General features: G+C 38.3%; 1 protein-coding gene across 4 annotated transcripts in view; it reads right to left on the bottom strand.

The window, feature by feature from the left end:
* Positions 1 to 6,073: 6,073 nt before the first annotated feature.
* The window catches only part of tax1bp1b (Tax1 (human T-cell leukemia virus type I) binding protein 1b), a 90,877-nt gene continuing 74,242 nt past the window's right edge, over positions 6,074 to 22,708 (bottom strand). For all 4 annotated transcript variants that reach the window (XM_052015813.1, XM_052015816.1, XM_052015814.1 and 1 more), the window contains 2 exons: positions 7,123 to 7,214; positions 6,074 to 7,013 (listed from right to left, as the gene is read on the bottom strand). In XM_052015813.1, coding sequence (XP_051871773.1) covers positions 6,812 to 7,013; positions 7,123 to 7,214 — 294 coding nt within the window. In that variant the 3' untranslated portion in view covers positions 6,074 to 6,811. The remainder of the gene's footprint in view (positions 7,014 to 7,122; positions 7,215 to 22,708) is intronic.

Genomic DNA, 22,708 nt, shown 5'->3' with positions numbered 1-22,708 from the left:
GTGCTTACATGCCATTGTTTTAGCTTTTACTTAAGAAAGGCTTAAGGCATACAAGCACATTCTCAGTAATGGGCTGCCTCACAATTATGTGGCTCAAAATTCAGCTTTTATATAAATAGAAGCTCAAAAATGTGCATATATAAATAGCTCAAAAATGCAGCAGAAAGGCTGGGAAACAGGGAAGTACACTGGCTCCCACCCAGTCTGTGCATGTCCTTTTCTTTGGGGCTGCTTATGGAACTTATTTTCCTCAAGGGAATCCTACTGTGTTCATACAGTACGGTTAGCAAGAAAAGCCACATGTCCCTTTCCCAGATGCTGGGATTTGCTGAACAATGAGATTCAATAATCAGAGAAATAAAAGGTACAAAAGACGGAAAACTTTCCCAGAACCATCTTTAAAAGAAAGCAGCTGAGGACACTTGTGTGAAGGATAACACAAGTTGAATTATTAAAGACTTACATTTTGTCATATTCAACAAACTCTAGTGTTAGATATTGCAACCGATCATATGAAGCATTTTTAAAATCATGGATGTAAACAAGGAGTCTGTAGAAGTGCTTGAAGGCACGTACCACCAGACTTAAGGACAGCTTCTACCCCACTGTGATAAGACTATTGAACAGTTCCCTTATACAATGTGATGGACTATGACCTCACGATCTACCTTCTTGTGACCTTGCACCTTATTGCACTGCACTTCCTCTGTAGCTGTGACACTTTACTCTGTACTGTTATTGTTTTTTACCCGTACTACATCAATGCACTCTGTACTGACTCAATGTAACTGCACTGTGTAATGAATTGACCTGTACGATCGGTTTGTAAAACAAGCTTTTCACTGTACCTCGGTACAAGTGACAATAATAAACTAGTACCAACACCAAAGAGACACACTTCCGCTGCACACCTTGATAAGACTCATCAGCAGGAATTTTACAACAGGGTGGAATCTGGTGTGCAACAGAAGAGCTGGTTTTACACCTAAAGCACTTCCATCATCAGACAGAAATCTATATCTGATAAAATAACACACATACATTTTCTGTAAATTTGTGGTCACAGGAATAACAAGAATTTTAAAGAGCAAAGAACAAATGACAGATGAACTAATTTCTAGCAGTAAAATTAATCTAAAAATGAAATCATTGAACTTTAGCTCAGAAACTTTAAACGTGTAACATTTCAAGATTCACTTGTCAACCTCTGGTCAGAAAATCTAAAATAATCTCAGCACCTTGCCCATTTGAAAGCCAAATCCTTAAATAGAAACTGTACTGAAGAACTTTTTCACACCAAGTGATTGCTTACAAAATGTTATCAGATACTCTTCCCTGCAACTTGTCAAGTCCTTCGTAATATATTTACCAATGCACCTTACAGTTATCCACAGCAAGGTGACACATTTGAGAGTTACCTCTCCCTGATCTGACATTGCTGATTGAAAAGATACATGAGTCTCTTCTCTTACGTGGTAAAATAAGTGAAACTTTGTGAGGGTTTTGGTAATGAAAGGGTAAAGCAATTACTCCAGACACAAATATTGCCACGCCAGAATCAGGACTTACCTTTTTACTTCCTCTTTTTCCCTACTTCTTCAGGTAGTATTAATTCTACAGGCATCTTAAGTATCTGAGACAAGTGCTCAGCCTGCTTCTGCGAGCTAACAGTGAGGGTTAACAGATTTTTATTCTGTTTAATCAACAGATTTGTCACTTCCACCTCTCAATTCCCAGCTTCTTACATCATTCCCACTCCCCCCTCACCTGGATTGTGCTCAACCCCCTCCCTCACCCTTTTATACTGGCTTCTCCCTTCTTCCGTTCCAGTCCTGATAAATGGTCTTGACCCGAAATGTTGACTGTCCATTTCCCTCCATAGATGCCGCTTGACCCGTTGAGTTCCTCCAGCTTTGTGCATGCAACAGATTTTTAATGTTATGCATCTCAGCTGTGACAGACTCTATATTATTCAAATATCCATAGAAGTATTTTTCTGTGCTGTTTACATATTGGAAATCCATTCCAACCTTTCTTAATCAATGGGTTGGAGACCAAAAAATAGACTCAGCTATTGCCAGATATTCCTGTCAACTACACCAGCTCCCCATCACTCTCGAGTAGAAAATTCCAACGATTCACCATGCTCTGGGGGGAGAAATTACTTCACGTCCCTGGACAACTCCTTACTTTGAGACTGTGATCCGTGGTTCTAGACCTCTTAGCCAGGGGAAGCATCATCTCTGCATCTACCTGCCCCATAGGAATTTTGTATCTCTTCATGAGATCACATCTGATTCTTCTAAACTCAAGGCAGTACAGACCCAGTCAGCTTAATCCCTCCTCCTGCGGCAAACTCTCCATCCCAGCTATCGACCCGGTGAAACATCACTTCACGAGTATGTTCTTCCTTAGTAAGGGAGTCTAAATCTGTACACAATATTCCAGACGTGGCCTCACCAGGAACTTATATGATTGGAATGCGATGCTCTGCTCTTGTATTCAAGTCCTCTTGCAATAGAGGCCAACATGAAGATTAAACATCAGTTGATAATCTGAGTCATTGGACCAGACTGTGCTGATGGCCAGCTGGTGTATCTTCAGAGAACCTTGGGCTAACAGCAGTGCCTCTCATCTCCAGCTCTGTCCCAGAACTCACCACTGAATCCAGGATTGTCCCATAATGACTTTGTATGAGGGGCCAGATCTGATGATCAGACACATTTGGAAGCTGCACAAGTGGTCAGTAAGGGCTGTGGCTGGATCCTCAGTTTGCCCGACGTCTAGTCCCTGTTTCTACCAGTCTTTATTTATGGGGTGGCCATGGTGGTCAAGGCCTGAGGTGGTTGGGAGCCATGAAAATGCAAAATGTTGGTGTGACCATTGGGATATTGAAGAGTGACTGCAGGCCACCAGACTGGGTCCAGGGTGATCCAGCTCATGGATCTGGTAAAAATAAAATACTGAAGATCCTGGAATTCTGAAATAAAAAGTAAAAATACTGGAAGTACTCAGGTCAACTGGTATCTGCAGGTGGAAAAACAGAATGAACATATCAGGTTTATGAACATCCACAGTTAAATCTGACCTGTTGACCAATATCCAGCATCTTTTTATTTTGTCCTGGATAAAACCCATCAATCAATAGTACCACTTCCCAGCACTACACGTCAATAAGGCTGAATGAGTTGGGCTAAGATCTTCTATGTTATTTCCCTCATTTGTAACCCCAAGCTCAACCTTTGAAAGCACAGCCTTTTTAATCGCTGGTTAAGCAACATAGAAATATCCCCAGGTTAATGCTGCATTGATGAGACTCTGCAGGTAAAGTTATCTGAAACTTTACAAAACTTTGCTGGTTTCATTTTTGCTATTTGCTGCACGAAAAGCCTCTCAGAAGCTTTCAACCATTTATATTGAGGAGTGAAAGTGTTTGACCGGGAAATGGACTTAACTGTGTGAATGCCTGCCTGGAAATTGTTTAAAAAGGCAATATTATTTTCACATATTTGCAATATTTGGCATTATTTTATGGAAGAATCTGACAACACTGAAACATTACAGGTACCATATTGTTGATGACATGGAATGCTCTGTGCAACCTATTCTTCTACTTCACTCTGCAGCTGCTTGTGTTAAAGGAAGTTATAGAGGAATGGTGATGCTGTTGTTGACTCCGGTTTTATGTGAATAATAAGTGAGGCTTTGCACCCTTACAATTATTATGGAATACATTGGACCACAACCTCCAGTTAGCGGATCCACAGGAATAAAAACGTGACTCCATAAGATTTGATGTGTTATTTCGCTGATAGATCCATGCTACAGAATGAAGTAGGGAACTTAGCCACTAGTTACCCTCAGAGCATGACATAAAATGTTATGCTTGGTGTTTTTACTGCCAAACATCTCTCTGGCACTGAAGATTTAATTGCCCAATTGCAGACTTCCATTTTTTTCTTAAATGATGATGTAAAAGAATTGTTAAAAAATGTTGACATCCCTTTTCTTTCACCAATCTTTCATTCACAAGTTTTATATTTTTGTTTGGCAATATAACCATTTTGGAACAAAATGCTTAAAACATTGCCATGGGATGTTTTATAACCAACTATTAACAAGGGCAAACTGATTTAATATTTTGTTTCAAAGATGGCATCACCAACAGTGCAGTACTTTTCAGTGGTGCAATTTTGCGACTGTCTTTACTTTGTGCTCAAGTCTCCAGGTATATCTTGAGTCCACAGCCTACTGACTCAGAGGCTGCAGGGTTACCAACCAAATTGGAGCTAACACCGGGACATATCACGGACTGGACATCACCAGTACTCTTAAGGCTCTTTACTGGGGATTGGGAGTGGCTCACTTACCTATGTTCTCTCCTATTCTGTTCCAAAGTGGTTAACATCTGCTAAACTTTTACATCAGGAATTGTTATTCTGCAGCTGTCTTACTCCCCATCCCCCATAAAGCCCCAATTACCATGATGAGCCTGCATTGTGCTGCCCCAGTGGCTTCCCTTAAACTTAATATACTTTAATATACTCAGTTTTTCCAGTGTTTTCTAATTTTATATCATATTTTGAGCATTTACATATTTTACTTGTATAATTGGAACATTCTAGTTGACTGTGTTTTGTTAAGCAGCAGTCAGACAAGTTAGTGCACCTGGTTAAAATTTACCAGTGTTCCCATTTACTAGTGTTGCTATTGAGATCGTCACACTGCAGTGTGTAGTGTTGGGCGCTGAAATTTCAAGGCTTGGTTTCGATGACCCTACTGGCTTAATAATTCACTGCAACAATCTAGAATTCAGTGTGGAGGTTTTGTTTGTGGAATCATGTCGCAGATTCCAGAGAATCAAAAGTTTCAGAGGAAATATAGAAGGGAGAAATTAGCAGGATGCTGGGATGGAGTGGGTGGGGAAAATGAGGGGGATGGTAAATCCATAAGGTTGGAATGAATCTGAATGAATCAGTGCATCTCCTCACTTGACTTGTCCTTGTTGGGTTGGATGAATGGTTTGTTTCTGAGTGGGGTGATGCCCCTCTCTATTTACCTGATTCTTAACAACGGAATTGTAGGTTTGCTAAGTACTCCCATAACCACTTGTCTCATGATCACTTTTTCCCCCAAATTTAGTTAACAGTGAGGACCTGACAACACTCTCCAGCACTAAAGTACCTTTTTGAGCAAACTAGATATTGCAAATAAACTGATCCACTGAATATTTGTTCCTGTGGTTCGGAGACATATCAGGTGGTTGGAACCACAACATTCAACATCTGTGATGACCCTGCAGGGAATAACCAAGGACCGTGTATGATAAATGTCTGCTGTTGATGCTCATATGGTGTGATTCTGGAGAGAAATTCAAGCAGACGGGGCATGGATATTGCCTTTATGTCAGCTACACAGGAGTTCATTGGGGCTTTGATCAGAGAATTTTGGTACTGAGGTGTGATGGAAACTTGAATAGAAGGATTAAGAAAGGAGCATGGAAAGATGGGATTAGATTTGACATACATACAAGGATATGGGAAAGGGAATTTGGTGATGGGGAGGTAATCTATAGGGGTTGAGGGTTTGTTTTTGAGAGGTACGATGACAGCAGAATTGAAGGGGCACGGCACCTGAGGCAAGGGAATGTGGATGAGGGAGTGAAGTTGTGCAGTCGGCTGCTTGATGAGAATAGAGCCAATAGATCAGCAAATGGGTTTCAGAGGTGGAAAGGGCTAAGAGGCAAATGGGGAGATAGAGAAAGATTATAGTACAAACCAGCTGCAAAGGAAGACAGACACAGAGGGCTAGGTGTGAGATCAAAGCAGCAGGGGCAACAGAGAAGGTGGTCTCAGGCTTACTTAAGTTCATGAGCCCCTTGCGTTCTGTTGACATGTGGATAGACAAAACAGGGAATGGACATGTATATAACAAGCTCTTGAGAGTGAAGCTAAGCATGGATCCAAGATTGATTAGCTACATTCAGCTCTCCAGTTTTCCCAGTGGATGGTAGCAGAAGGCAATGGGTATACTGCCTCCTTCAGCGACAATGACGTAATCCATGGGCACTGGATAGACTGGATGGACCTGTCTTTATTGTAAAGAGAAATTTCACTGCAACATAAAACTGGATACATCATTACCAGTGAAAAATTAAACTTAAATACAGTTATGTGCTGAGACTTAACACAATAGCAAAACGATTTGGAAAATATATATCAGTAGGCATTTACAGAGAAGGGAAATTCAATCTCACATTCATGGTAAAGGATATGGTTGACATTTTAGTGGAAATACGACTGTTTTACAGAATATATATTCAGGTACAATTGTCCATAGATTCACATTTCATTTCTGAAACTTCAGTCAAGCTGAAATAAAAGAAAAACTTCAAACTCAGCCTCAAACTAATCGATTACTAATTATCTGTAAATAGCCATAGGTTTTGAAAGCTGAAACACTAAGTTTAGGATCGTTAATAGATTAATTACAGAAAATGTACTTCTGGTTGCTGACAAACTGCAATCATCATCTATGGCAGAAGGATGCATTGTGTGGAGTTCAAATAAGATACATTTTGTTGTTTTCTATGAAGCTATGCAAATAAGTAACATTGTAATGATTATTCATGCTTCTAATAACATATTTATATGATATTTATACTATATTCATCAGCTTAGATATTTTTTAAAAGAATACAGCAAACTACTGTAAAAGTGGCCTTCAGTGATATGATATAGTGTATTTGCTAAATTATTAACATTAATCAACTTTAGTTATAGAGCGAAAAATGGTAAGTAGGCTTTGCAATTTAATCAAAATGCTGAACGTTTTCAGCAAAATGTGTCATGACATGTTTTTCAAAATATTGCTGGTCACAATCTGGGGCAAATTGCTCACTGCACATGGGACACACCTTCCAGTGACTTTCAACATGCTCTTCAAATTTGCTCTGATCATAACTTGGGGGAAATACCACGTCACAAAGTGGACACTTCTTGTGAAGGTCAATGCTACAAAATAAGAAAAAATGTACATCAGATTACTTTGCAACTATTTTTTACTCAAAGGATAAAAGTTTCATGGAAAATAGATTTCAGTGAATTCTAGAAATGAACTTGCCTCGAATTAAAGCAGAAGTGAGCCCCTTGCTCGCGTAGAATGAAACTTGGAGGATCAGAAGTGCCTGGTGGTGAAACATTGTCATCGTCATCCTGTCAAAAGAAAACATTTTATAGCATAAATAAGAAAATGAGAGAGAATAACTGTAGTATAATTGATATGGAAGCATATGCGTGACAATGGGAACTAAAAGAAAGGGCAAAACTGTAGACTACAGAATTTTTGTCAGTGTAAAACAAATCTCTCTATAGCACCAACATACTCAGTTCTAAAGCAGAAGTGCCAAGTGGTAAGTACTTAAAGTGCTAGTATCTAGGAATTATGGTGTTCTTTCTTGGTCTACATCAGTATCAATGACAAATTATTAACTTCACAGCAGATTGGGATTATGAATTTTGCTTCAATAGCTTTCAATAAGAAATATGAAATAGAAGCATGGCAACTCAGTCCTTTGAGATTAGTCAGGTCATTTAATAACAGCATGTCTGAACTTCAATGCTAACTCGACTTTCCCATTGCCCTCGACTTTCTTCATCCCAAAAATCCTGGTCTTCAACACACACATCAACTAGACAGAAAATTTCAAACATTTTGCACTAAGCTGAATAGTTCACTTTAAGACAAGATATCTTTATTAGTCACATGTACATCGAAACACACAGTGAAATACACCTTTTGCGTAGTGTTCTGGGGGCAGCCCACAAGTGTCGCCACGCTTCCGGCGCCAACATAGCAATGCCCACAACTTCCTAACCCGTGCATCTTTGGAACGTGGGAGGAAACCGGAGCACCCAGAGGAAACCCACGCAGACACGGGGAGAACGTACAAACTCCTTACAGACAGCAGCAGGAATTGAACCCAGGTCGCTGGCGCTGTAATAGCGTTATGCTAACCACTACATTACTGTGCCTGTCACTTTACACCATTTTAGTATTTATACAAATTCATGCTCCAGTTTAAATAATACATCATAATATAGGCCCGACTGCACTTAACAATCAGCAAATTAATTTAATAAAATGGCAATGAATATCACCGCATTCCAAGATATTTTTTGACATTGATGAAGTTGTTTGTGAAAAAGAAAAACACGTTTAATGCATTTTTGTTAAGCCAATGAGTAAAGTGGAAATGCTGCTAAGTTTAGAAATATCTCCCAGAGAACAAATATCACATTCAAATGTCTTTTGTTTGTTTGTGAATAAGGATAGAGACTGGACACGTGCTTTTTGAAAAGGCAAAGCTGAAAGCAGGTAACGTTGTTAAGGGAATAACTGAGAGATCTTGTGTCTATACTGAAAGATTTCAAATGCCAGAGGATTATTAGAAGACATTTTATCCAAAAAGACTTTAAAGCCCTCCATAGGGATGTTCTTTATTCTGCCTAAAGAGGAGATGGAAGGCAATGTTACGGACTCAGTGAAAGTCCCTTTAAGATAGAGAGTGTGTGTGTATGTGTGTGTGGGGCGTGCTTACGTCAATAGAAGATAAAGGACCTAATGACGTTGTTGAAGAAGTCAGAAGAAGAAGAAGAAAGAGAGAGAGAGAGAGAAGGGAGAGAGACACCAGCCTGCTTGTTTTCTCTATCGATGGATGAGAAACAATAACTGTGTTTGCCACTGAAATCCATGTATGGAAGTTGGAAGTAATCCGGTGGAGTTCACTTTGTTGCTGACCTGTAGAAGGAAACAGGTATTTGTGTGTGGACGACCACGGTTCGGATGCTTTTCGGGGTGACGAAGTCACTACCGAGTAAACACTGAAGTGTCGTTTGGGTTCCATCGTAGAACATTTGGATTTCGTATGTACTCTCTCTATGTTTCTCTACGTCTACGTCTTATCTTCAGACAACGGTGGTTGTTGAAGAAGCCCTTGCTCATGTTTCACCTTATGGCTTGCGGAACTGAACTTTAAGAACCATTCCGGAACTGGGAGTTTTGGACTTTGTCACACACACACACACACACACGAAGAGTTTAGTATTGGGGTTAACGTTCGAGGTTTAACATTTTTTGAATTCTAACATACTAACATTTTTTTTACTTTTATTTTACGTATTATCATAAGTAGTGATTAATAAAATAGTTTTTAACACTGAATCATGCTCAGTGTGTTTCTTTTGTTGCTGGTTTGTGACAAAATTCTCTCATCTGTTGTTTTTGTGAAACTTGGTCTAGGGGTATGATTCTCGCTTCGGGTGCGAGAGGTCCCGGGTTCAGATCCCGGAAGAGCCCCCAATTTTGTCACAAACCAGCAACAAAAGAAACACACTGAGCATGATTCAGTGTTAAAAACTATTTTATTAATCACTACTTATGATAATACGTAAAATAAAAGTAAAAATGTTAGTATGTTAGAATTCAAAAAATGTTAAACCTCGAACGTTAACCCCAAAACTAAACTCTTCGTGTGTGTGTGTGACAAAGTCCAAAACTCCCAGTTCCTGAATGGTTCTTAAAGTTCAGTTCCGCAAGCCATAAGGTGAAATATGAGCAAGGGCTTCTTCAACAACCACCGTTGTCTGAAGATAAGATGTAGATGTAGAAAAACATAGAGAGACTACATACGAAATCCAAATGTTCCACGATGGAACCCAAACGACACTTCAGTGTTTACTCGGTAGTGACTTCCTCACCCCGAAAAGCATCCGAACCGTGGTCGTCCACACACAAATACCTGTTTCCTTCTACAGGTCAGCAACAAAGTGAACTCCACCGGATTACTTCCAACTTCCATACATGGATTTCAGTGGCAAACACAGTTATTGTTTCTCATCCATCGATAGAGAAAACAAGCAGGCTGGTGTCTCTCTCCCTTCTCTCTCTCTCTTTCTTCTTCTTCTTCTTCTTCTTCTTTCTTCAACAACGTCATTAGGTCCTTTATCTTCTATTGACGTAAGCACGCCCCACACACACATACACACACACTCTCTATCTTAAAGGGACTTTCACTGAGTCCGTAACAGCAAGGATATTCGGTTCAGATCTGTAGGAGCCATTATTGCTCATTTAAGTAGATGCAGCTTCAAGTAGTGAATGACACCTTCCATGAAAGATGCTCAAACCACTTATGGCACCAAATGATGCCATTTCCTTATTTTTTCCAAGTGCTGTCTCTCAATGACAACATTTGAAAATATAGCTTCATTTTTCACAATTATCTTGGCAACATCCAACTCTAACTTATTAGCACCTCTCTATGCTAAATGCTTGTCTGGCATCAGTAATAGATAGGTCAAAATGCTTCCAAGTAAACATGGTGTCATTTTATTCTGTCCACCCCCCCACAAACACCATTCCCTAGCTACAGACTCCACCTCACTCGCTGTAGTTGCCTGTGGCTGAACTTGACCACATGCATGTTTGACCCAGGGATCAGCTTCCAAATACCTGCGAGAGAACACAGGCCATCTTCTTCTACCACTGCAACACTCTAAGATCACCCCCAACAGCTCATGTCCTGAAAACCTCGGTTCTCTCAAACCTTGACCATCCCAACTCTTGGCTGCATCCCGTCATCTGCCCTTTGCAACTGGAGGTCATCTGCCACCAATGAAATGATATTCACTCATCAGCCCACAGGCGGACCAGTTAAGCAATGTAATGGTTTTAGAGTCAAAGAGTCGTACAGACATGTAGCACAGAAACAAGCCCTTTGGCCCACAATGATTTGAACTCAACTGCATCTGTGATGGGAAGTCCCACAGGTTCACCACTCTTTAGGAGAAGAAACTTCTCCTCACCTCAGTTCTAAATGGCCTAGCCCTTATCCAAAGACTGGGGTCCCTGCTTCTGGACTTCCCCACCATCGGAAACATCTTTCCTGCATATATCCACAATACTGCCCATCAACCCCCATTTACACTAATCCAACATTTGTTTTTATATATACTATTCCCTCATTCTCATCAACAAACCCCTTCCCCTCCCTCCCTCCGCCCCAGTACTCACCCATGTACTAGGGGCAATCTACAATTAATCTACTGACCCACACATCTTTGTGACATGGGTGGAAACTGGAACACCTGGTTCACCTGAAAAGTCCCCAGTCGCATGCTTGCAATTTTCAATGTGCCTGATACATGAACTTAACCGTATACATAAACAAAACTTAGCGATTACATATATTACATACTGTACATCAACCAGTGAATAACTGCAATAAAAAGAATATTCAATTTGGAAAGAAGCATAGAGTTAGAAATTCATTTTTGATCACATGAGATAAACATGTGATTACAGCACATGCACCTTGTGCTCCAATTCTGAAATTCAGTTTCAATTACATCAACTGTGCTACATTGGATGTTCATCACGTTACCATTTGTGTATCACCAAGTGTTTCCAGGTTACTGGAATGATAACCATAGTGTTTAACATACATTTCTACCATTCTTATATCTTAAAGAAACACATTTAAGAACATGTTTATGTAAGAATTCATGGTTTGAGCACGGATGGGCAGATTTCCATTATAAATGTGAAATTTCCAAGTCCCCAAAATTATTTAATTTATATTTTACCCCCACAGTGATCCTAATCCAGCAGTACTCATAATCCATCCTGGTGGTCCATTCACAGTACACTTATCTCCATCGGTCTATCTCAGCAGATCTGCAGCCTTGTACATCCTTTCTTGTGAACTATCACTTGTTTTTTGCTTGGTAGATACCCAGATTGGCAAGATTACTCCCATCATTAATTTGCAACCTGGGGCAATAGTGGTGCCAGCCACATAATCTCTCATCCAGCGTATATCTAAGCAAGGCATTATACGTAGCAAATGTTAATGTAGCCATTAGCAAAATGTTGGCAACAAAGCACTAACTAAACTTGTACTACCTCAGATTTATCTGTAATATTCTGACAAGGATATTAATCATGAAGTCATCTGGTTAAGACTCACAGGTGTGAATTGGTGTTCTACAACTCCAGGAAACAACATAATAGTATGATTATTACTGAAATCACACAGCACATAAATTTTAACTGCAAATTAAACAGAATTTATGCCACAGAAACAGACCATTTTATGGTAGCATTTAGTTCCACACGAGCCTTCATCTTGCATATGCTTTGTCTCCTGTGCATTTATTCAGTTTCCCCTTAAATGCATTTATAATATGTCTCAATTGCTCCACATATTTGCAGGTTCCACATTCTGAAACATTCTAATAAGTTCCTACCGAATGCCATACTGGATTTATTAGTGGGTTTGAGTGTGGCAGTGTAACTTGGACAAAAGAAACAGATGATGATTACTTTTATTTTTAAGGCAATCTACTACATAGAACACAGAACAGTACAGCACAGGAACAGGTGCTTCGGCCCACTGTGTCCGCATGGAGCAGGGTACTAAATTAAACCAAATCTCTTCTGCCTGCTCATGATCCATATCCCTCCATTTCTTGTAATATTCATGTGTCTAACAGCTTTTTAAAAACCACCGCCTTATCTGCTTCCACCACTACCTCTGGCAGCCTGTTCCAGGCACCTATCACTCTCTGTGTAAAATAACTTGCCCTACACATTGCCTTTAAACTTTCCCCTTCTCGCCTTAAATGCCTGTCCTCAAGTATTTGACATTTCTACCCTGGGAAAGATATTCTGACCGTCTACCCTGTCTACACCTCTCATAATTTTATAAACTTCTATTAGGTCTCCCCTCAGCCACCAACACTCCAGAGAAAACAACCCAAATTTGTCCAATCTTATAGCGCATATCCTCCATTCCAGGCAGCATCCTGGTAAACCTCTTCTGTACCCTTTCCAAAGCCTCCACATCCTTCCTGGAATGGGGCAACCAGAAACGTACACAATACTTCAGGTGCAGCCTAACCAAAGGTCTAGATTGCTGCAACATGACTTCCTTACTCTTAGACTCTAAGACGGAGAGCAAGGATTCTGTGTGTTTAATTACTAGATGGTAAATTGCTCCAACATTAAAAATTGCAGAACCCTACTTTCAAAAAGTGCAGGTTTGATTGAATCATGCTTCAATGATTGTTGTTTAAAATTTGGTGGGTGATCGAGATGAAATTACTGTTAAAGATGAAGTCCACTGCACATGCATTCCATTTATCACACTTCTTTTAGTCATTGAAATTAGAAATAAACCATCTCTTCCATTTTCTCTCAGCAGAAAATAATGAAGCACGGCTACATGAAATTCACTGGGAGTGGAAAACATGTGGGCTGGTATTTAGGCAGGATTCCCAAATGATACTCAACCAGTGGCATGGTGTACATTCATCGGATCTGCCCATCTTACTTTTGCCATATCCCTGAGCTTCAAACGCCTTCTCAGTTAGATTCCCATGTTTTCATTTTCCCCTTATATTTTCAGCATTACCATTTATAACATCCCTACTGTTTTCCTGGCTATTCCAGTTCTATTGAAAGATTTGCAGTTTGAACAGTTTGAAATATTAACTCAGTTTCTCACTTTACATAAGTTGTCTGATTTGCTGAGTGTTCCAAGATACTCCTCCTTTATTTGTTTACAGTAGTTATCCCAGAATAAATTTTTTAAAATATTTTAAAAAGTGCTCTCTGATCATTCATTAGCTTTCAAATAATATGGAAAGTACAATTCTTGTTAACTAATCCATCGTCAAGAATGCTTTTCTCAGTTGTGTTATATTGCACCACAATGCACAACAGACTGTCGGTTTACCTGCTGCTTGTAAGGACTGTGGCAAGGAGGATCCAACCAACATACAATAAGTGATCCAGGAAGCTCAAGAGACCAGTAATCATTAATACTAACTATAGTTATATTCCTACACTCTTGATTGATTTCAACAGTTTGAATTTTGACTTTATATTTCAATTATGCAAAGAATATCAAAGGATATTCAGGATGTCAAATACTTTGGTGTGATACAGATCAATCAAACTTACAGATATAAAAAATGTCATCCTGGTTGGTCCATGAGAAAGCACATCATCTGCTAACTTTACAGAGACCCAGCTCCATTTCCTGAAAATGCTCACCTCCAAAGCATTCAAATAATTTATTAAACCCTTGAACAATAAGTAAATTTAATCCCACCTGAATACAATTGGAGTGACTGCCATTTGGTAAGGTGAAAAACACATTTGTTCAAATCTGCCTAAATTAAACTGGATTCTAAATTCACAGACCTTATGCATATCCAAATAATCTTTGAAATATTTGTTTAAAGTTAGACATTAATCCATGAATCATAACATAGAGCAAAAATAAAATAGCAGGTTTATAAAATAGCCACTGACTTTCTAAGAATCTTAGACATCCACTTTTTAAAATTTAAATAGCTCCTTAAGAATCTCAGCTTCAGCACTGTGGTAGCAATCATGTGGGTCAAAAGACGAAGATTTAAATCCCATTCCAGAAATTTGTGCACATAGTTTAGGTTGAAGATTGGGGAGTGCAGTATTACTGAAAGAACTGCCTTTCGGATGAAACATTAAATTGAGACCAGGTCTATGCTATAAATGTATAAATCTATGGGACGATGCAAAGGTAATCTCCTGGCATCTCTGCCAATACTAATTCCCCAACAAATATGAAGATCACAGATTGCATGGTCATTATCTTATTACTGATTGTCAGGCACTGTATGCAAAATTGGCAGCCATGTTTCATAAATTACAATAGAGTCTACTCCACAAAAGTACTAAGTGAATATTAAGTGCTTTAAAATCTAGAAGTTGCGAAAGGCATTGCATAAACAAAATCTATTTTGCTCTTAAAACCTAGTTTACTCTTGAGGCTATGTTTAGGATATCCTGTTATACACCACTATGCACCGCCACATAATCAGCCTCTGTACTCGTGATTCGGCAGATCCAAAAGTAGAAAAATAATCTCTTCCCACATAAAACATGAATTTTGAAAGTATCTACGTGGTAGTCATATAAGTTGTAATGATACCAGACGTAAATTAAAAACTAGAACTTAGCTGGTTTTATGAAGAATAAAGGACAGAATTAATGAAAATAAAGATGGAATTAATAAGCTTCAATAAATGATTATTTTTGGATGTGGGAGAGATGAAAAATAATTCAACTGACCATTTTTTACTTCCTCTGAAAAATCAACGAGGTGGAGAGCTTTACCAAAGGAAATTGAAGAGAACCTGTATTCTCTCTGGCACTGTGGGCAACAGACTACTGCATTGCCCCAATAAATGACAATAAAGTTTCAAAATCAGCAGCATACAAATACATAGTTATCCTAATGATCTCTCTCCTCCAGTGCTATACTGAGGGAGTGCTGCATTGTTGAAGGTGTCATGCTTTGGAGGAGATGCTAAACTTTTTCAGGCAGTTAAGAAAGATCCCATACCACAATCTGAAGAATAACTAGGGAGTTAACTCCAGTGTCTTTGCCAATATTTATCTTCTGACTAATATCAATAAAATTTTGCTGTTTACAGGAGACTTGTGCACAAATTGACTGTCATGTTTCCTACATTATGACACTAACTTCATAAACTGTAAAGTGATCTGAAAAGCCCTGAAGTTGTGACTGGAATGATATAAACGCTAGTCTTACACTTCTACACCTTAATCACTCATTTTTACAACTGGAGTAATTAAAGAGTAAAGGTTTTTAAAAAGAAAGAACTTCACTTAATAAAGTGCCAGCAATAAGACCAATTTATTGTATAATCTAGAAGATTGTATGCCTCAGTGATCCACACAAAAAAGAATGATGCAGCCAGAAGACCATATTACTGAATAGGGAAAACAACATTCCACATGGAAAAAAACCTTTAGAAAACAGGAAAGCTGTCAATTTTAATTCTGCAAAATCTGTCAATCATGATCTCCACAAGAAAAAACACTGTTCAGCTTTGCACTACGCTTGCCAGCGGTCAGTTCTGAGTGATCTGTATATCCAAGTAATGCTATCCAAGCGTGTCACACATGTCACAGTGCAGTCAGATGTATCAGCTAAATTGCCCAGTTGGGCTGCTCCTCTCATCAGTTCTGTCAGCAGTGCTCTCATTTCATGAACACTAACAGTGCATAAATAGCTGCAGCAGGCACTGATGAGGATCACAATGCTGATGGACAGCGAGGTCGGCCTCAAAGCACCCATCAACAGTCAACGAGATGCTGCATCACTGGAGGACATGTCCAAATCTGCTTGCAATTTGAGAAAACATCTGCCGAGAAACTCGTGTATGGATCACATGCACCAATCAACAGACATGCACTGAACAAATAAAAAAATACCAACAATTAGAAAATAACTGTATTTAAACATTATGGGTGAATTTATACTACAACTTCAGTGCTGCAGTAAAATAGTTTTGAATAATAATACAAGTAAAATATTTTGACTGCGATACTTTAAATTTAAATGTTTATGATCCAATCTACATATTTACATTTTAGCATCTGGAAGTAGATCACTGTATGTGTGCAACCGTGCATGTAGAGATCTCCCTCCTGGGCAAGGGAATTGATGTCCCAGCATCAGTACAGAGTACTAAATGATGGAAAGCATACAAAGATTTGCAGGTGCAGACTTCTGTCTACTCTTGAAATCCTTAAAAATCCATTAAATTTTATTGGATCAAGACAGGATAGGGAAGTAAACTTTCTTATCATCTTATACCTGAAAGGAGGTGTTCCCTTCTGCCATTTTCCCATGCAATAATACGGGTCATATTCTAGCAATCTCAGAAGAAAATATTTCACCAAATTCATTCATTCATTCATTCACCTGCCTTCTCTCATGAGCCAAACTATTTTAGTTAACTGATCACTGCCAAAGTACAAAAGTGAAAGTTAAATGTGGAAGTGCACATTCCATGTATCTTCAAATAATGACACCGCAACTAAGGCTACAATGTACATTAAATATACATACAAAACCAAACTGCAGCAGTGAATATTTCAAATCCAAGTTTTCATATTCACTAGGTAATAAAGGAAAACTGAGCACCTTGCCTGAAAGCAGCATGACAGCCCTGAGGTACCTCAAGAAAATCTGTGCTGTACGGTGATCTAAACCAGCTTTTTCTGAATACTTCAAATAAAATCTCATTCAGCACCACATTCAACAATAGTGGTAATATGATACAACATTTATTATTTAATTGCCAAATCTAATGATGGGTAAAGGATACAGTATAGAATATATTTCTAGACATTTAGGTTGTGGTAAAGAAATGGTAACTATCACTTGAATGTTCGCCAGTTTAATGCCATCTTCAGAGATCCAGAGACCAGGGTGTCAATCCTGACCTTGTGCTGTGTGGGCGTTTGCACTGTCAATGTTTCTCCCTGACTGTGGGGGTTCCTCCAGGTGCTCTGGTTCCCCTCCTACATCTCAAATATGGTAGGCAAGTTGCCTCTCTGTGTAGTGAGGAGTTAACGGGAATGTAAGGAGAATAAGATGGTTCAGTGCAGAGTTAGTGTAAATGGTCGTGGGATGGTCGGCGCAGACTTGGTGGACTGAAGACAATGTTTTCCATGAGTATGCCTCTCTATAACTCTAAAATGCTACGTAACTATCTATACAGCTAGACTGTGTAGATACGTTTGCTTCTGCATATTAAGATATACTCACCTGCATTTAATGTAGAAATGTTCCAAGGTGCTTTACCTCTAAATAGAGGAGGAAAAAGGAGTTTGGAGGGTGACAATGTTTGATCAAATTGGTAAGTTCCAAGGAGGAACAGTAAAATCCAGAGAGTGAATTCCAGATTAATGTCTAGACAGATAAATGCACATGTGCCAAATTTGACAAGCAGGGAGTGTGGGTAAGTTAGAAGTCAGAGTTTGAGCAACAAAGATTTCTTAATGGAAAGGAGGTTACAGAAATGGTGCAAGTCAAGGCTTTGGTGGGATTCGAACGAGGTGCTGGTAGATTGTGAATCAATATTGCCTGGTGAGCAAAGAGGTGATTAGGTGCATGGAGTGTCAAAGATGGCAGGCAAGCCTGGAGAGTGTTAGAACATTTGAATTAAAAGGTAAAATAAAAGTATGGATGTGGACTGAGACAAGAACAGAGACAGAAAATGTTATAGTGTCAAAACTAAATGGTCTTGGTTCTAGATAGGATATGGGCATAAATGTTGAGCTTGGAGTCAAAGTTGGAAACAAGGAGCAATGAAATCATCAGGTAGAAATAGAGTTTGAGGTGTGGCCAAGACCACGACTTTCAACTGCCCCAAATATAATTAATATAAGTTGCAGCCCATCCAGTTTTAAGTAGGAGCCAAGCATGCTTGCTTTATAAATGGTGGAATGGTTGAGGTGGGTGGCAGAAAGGTAGAACTGGCTCTTGTCATCATACACATGGGATCTGATATCATACCTTTGGCTAACATCGTTGAGGGATAGCATTTAGATGAGGAGGCAAAGGACCAGAATGGAGATCAGTGTTTAAGAGGGAGATGGAAGCCATTCTGGGAATCCTTTGGATGAATTGTAAAAGTAGTATGCAATTACTAACTACCAAGCAAGGGCAATCTGACTCAGCTTGGATAAAGGAGGACTGCATTTGGAGTGAGATGGCATGGTCAACCATATCGAGAAACGTTAATGCACTTTGATCACAGTCTCAGCTGGCATTACTTATATTTTTTGATCAGGCTATTTATTGCTAAGGCACTAGTGAAAAATGTATTAGGGTGGTACAAACATGGAGTTATAGGAAATATATGCACTGATTCATTAATTTGAATTTGTAAATCACGGACATAGAATTTTCAATGATATTTTTTCACTATTCCTTAACTGTGAAATTTTTCCTCTACTACAATGGAGCTTGCTGAGTAAGATTTTCAGCAGTTTTGCTGTTTATGCATCAACTGATTATCCACTAAAGACTTGCCGTTGTATAGCACCTTTCACAAAGGCTGTAAATTTCAAATAATGTTACTACCAATTAGGTACTTTTTTTGAATTGCAGTTACCATTAATAAATTCTGATGAAGCTGCTAAGAGCCTACACACAATAATATGATTAAGACCATTCTTACTTTAAAAATGATTCTGAGTGAAGAATAAATGTCATCTAATATATAGGGGAATAACTCCTCTCCTCTTCTTTAAAATAGTATCATGGGAGTTTTCACTTCCCAAGAGACATATGTTGTCCAAATGTGGAGCTCCTCATACAGTACAAATTCTCTCAGTAGTACATTAGTGTGTCAGCTTTAGACATTGTTCTTTAATCTCTAGTGCGGAACTTGAAACAGCAACCTTTGACTTATGGCAAGAGTGCTACCACAAAGCCACCATTACAGCTCTCTTCAGAAAATAAACACAGAAGAACATCCTGACACTGGGATAATTTAAGACTGGTCTGTAACACCAAAAGTGAAATTTCTACTCTATCCTGTTCTGCCTCATTTATCAAGAGAAGTACACTTTAAGTAGCAACAGGAGATGCTGTCTGTTAAAACCTGGAGTTAAACTCAGTCACTTCCAAAATAAGCAGCTAGTTGTTTCCTACTTCAAGCAATTAACACTTTTCTTAAACAACAACATGCTTGCTATTCCAGATACCAAAAGTAGACATCAGTTCAAAGCACAATTCCTATACTGCAGGAATTCAAACATGAAGGTGTGTGCGCTTGCTTATTTTTATGAATAAGCAAGCACATAGACCTTCATGTTTTAATTCCAGCAATATAGGAGACTAAGGAATAATTTTGAGATTGTGACTTAAAGCATTCTTGAAAATTATCGAGAAAGCACATTTATGAATAAGCAAGCACATACACCTTCATGTTTTAATTCCAGCAATATAGGAGACTAAGGAATAATTTTGAGATTGTGACTTAAAGCATTCTTGAAAATTATCAAGAAAGCACATTTTATTGATCAGTAAGAGAATCTGGAACAAGAGAGCACAACCTTAGCATTTAGCCCACATTGCAATAAACATCACCATTTAATAAAGTTACAGTAACACCACTTGTACCAGTTGCAGGACTGTCATAACAATAATTGATTGCAATATGATTATAGGCAAGATCACAGACATTGCCAGAATAACAAAAAGTGATGGAGTCATAGAAAGACATTCATTAGACACAATTAAAAGAAATTAAATCATGAAAATGAAATTTGACATATTCAGCCATAATAAACCTGTGGCCTGAGATTTTTCTTTTTATCTATTTACTTTAGTAATCTATCTATCTATTTTTATAGCTTTGGAAATTCTAAACAAAAGGATCCTGAAATTGAATCAATGTTGTCAAAGAGCCTGCATTGAGGATGAGCCAAATGACCAGCATTTGTAGTGAAAGACTTATGAAAAACAGAAAATTCATGCAATGTGCTGAACTCGGAAGATATTGTCAAAGACCGTTACCATTTTAAAGCACCTCTTTTTCTCCCTCAGCAAAACTATCTAATAGGCAAAAACACAGCAACGTACTTCAGTCACTAACCTAGAGCTTGCAATATTTCTCTTCACAGTTGAGACTTATTCCCTTAGCTATCTAAAGCAGCCAATAACAAATATGTAATCAAAACTGATGTATAAAAATAGCCATCAATGGGCAACATGTTGGAGTATGCAACACGGTATTTCCTAAAATAAAAGGCATGCATTCAGTGTGAACAATTCAGGTTCAGATCAAAAAACAAAGAACAGCAGATGCTGGAAATCTGAAATAAAATAGTTAAAACTGGAAATATATGCAGCAGAGTTTACATTTCAGGTAAATTAATTTTCCAACAGAACCTTTCAGATCAAAACAGTTTAGCTATAAAATGGCCACATGAGAATATGATTTCATATCATAATCTCGGGGAGTTCTTGCGCATTCACCCTTGATCTGTGATTTTTTAAAAATATGCCATTGATTATTTATTCAAAAATACTTTTTTCTGATCCAGCTGAGAGCACCATTTCGGTTACTGTAATCTTTCCCAGTTCTGTATTGTGAAAATAGTTCTATAGATATGGGACCATCATAGCAAATGGGTCACAGAGCAAATTTTGAGCTCCACAGCTCTGGAAACAGCACATTATTGCATGGCACTGTGCACAATCATCCAACATTTTAGTTTCTATAGTTACAAATGTAGACATAAAATAAACTGGGCTGAAGGGGAGAGAGAAGACAAACAAAATAGTAAATCAAAAACTATCATGGAACGGTAGAATTTTGCATACTTAAAATTGCATTGGTAAATTCACTTATAACTTTGTAATATTTATATAAATGACATAGAATTTTAAGGAAGTGTCCATGAAAAATTAGCAAATTTACAGTTGTGGCAATTTAATTACAATAAAATAACAATGGCTGCACCATCATATTGTATAAAAGGTTTGTTTGGAATATTTATCTTAATCTTAAATATTAAAAGCAAATGTAAACATTCCTGCTGCAGCAAATTTACAATTTGGCTGAAATGAAGCTGCAAGATCCAGTCTAAATGATTCCTGACTAACTTCAATTACTCTTGTTGGCATATTTGTTCATGTGAAGAATCTATTGAATCACATATAAATGATTAAAACCATTCTGTATCTGAAAGATTAGCTGATAGAAGTATATTGAAAATGGCCTATAAAACAGAGAAAACAATATAATCTCTCATTTCTAAAACATTAAAATGGTTTCATGTTCTTTATAGGACTTGCAATTTTGTAAAACCTCTGACCCACAGACAATCTGCTCATTGGAACACATTAGAATCCCTCTGTCTCATTACAAAAGCTGAGCTATGTCAGCAAATGAGCACAAGACACAAGCGCTCTTCCTCATGGGTTTGCAGAAGGGCAAAGAGGATCAAAGGCACTCAGATCAGAGTGAATACAGTGCTAATTAAACTGCAGCAGATGACGAAAAGAACTTGTCACATGTAATACTTGCACTAGGGATGGTCGTATTAGAAATGCAGAATGAGCACCATGGTAGGTAACATCGCCAAGTGCAAATTTCTATTCTTTCAATATGCTGTGAAACTTGTGACAGTTTCTCTAATTATATGCAATAACAGGCAGAAAAGGACAAAAGTCAGGAAGGTGAAAATCATTCTCCTTTCCTCAGATGCTGAGCCCCAGATTTGAAATCATTTCTGTCTGTACACTGTTCAGCTTCAACAAAGGTTAATAGCAATTAAATGCAGCAAACTAGACCAAATGAGAAACAGGTCATGATACTGCTGTACTCATTGTGAACAAAATTCCAAACAATGGAGCTCTGCAATTTGCCTAGAGCACAAAAAAATTGCCACTGAAAAACATAATCATTTTTATTTTTGTCCAAACCCTCCAATAAATAATTATAAATTACTATACACCAATTACATGAAAATCAAATACAATTAAAAGAACTGATGACAGGTACTTAATTGGAAACTGTAACTGGAGATGTTAATTTTCATTCATCTACATTAATACTGTGCTCAGCTCTTCTACTACTGAAATCTTCACCAATGCAAATATTACCCTTGGACTTGACTTTTCCAACCTCGTAACTTCCAACCTCAAACGAGTTCACACCAAATTCTGCTGTCCTTAATTCACATAGATCTTCTCTTCTCAGGCAATCCCTTGGGATTGAGGATGGCTTGCTTTCACTGTGATTTTATGGGATCTGAGGTGACTAAT

The sequence above is a fragment of the Pristis pectinata genome, chromosome 5 (assembly GCF_009764475.1).
Source record: "Pristis pectinata isolate sPriPec2 chromosome 5, sPriPec2.1.pri, whole genome shotgun sequence".
Taxonomy (NCBI): Eukaryota; Metazoa; Chordata; class Chondrichthyes; order Rhinopristiformes; family Pristidae; genus Pristis; species Pristis pectinata.
This window is presented reverse-complemented; position numbering and strand designations above follow the sequence as displayed.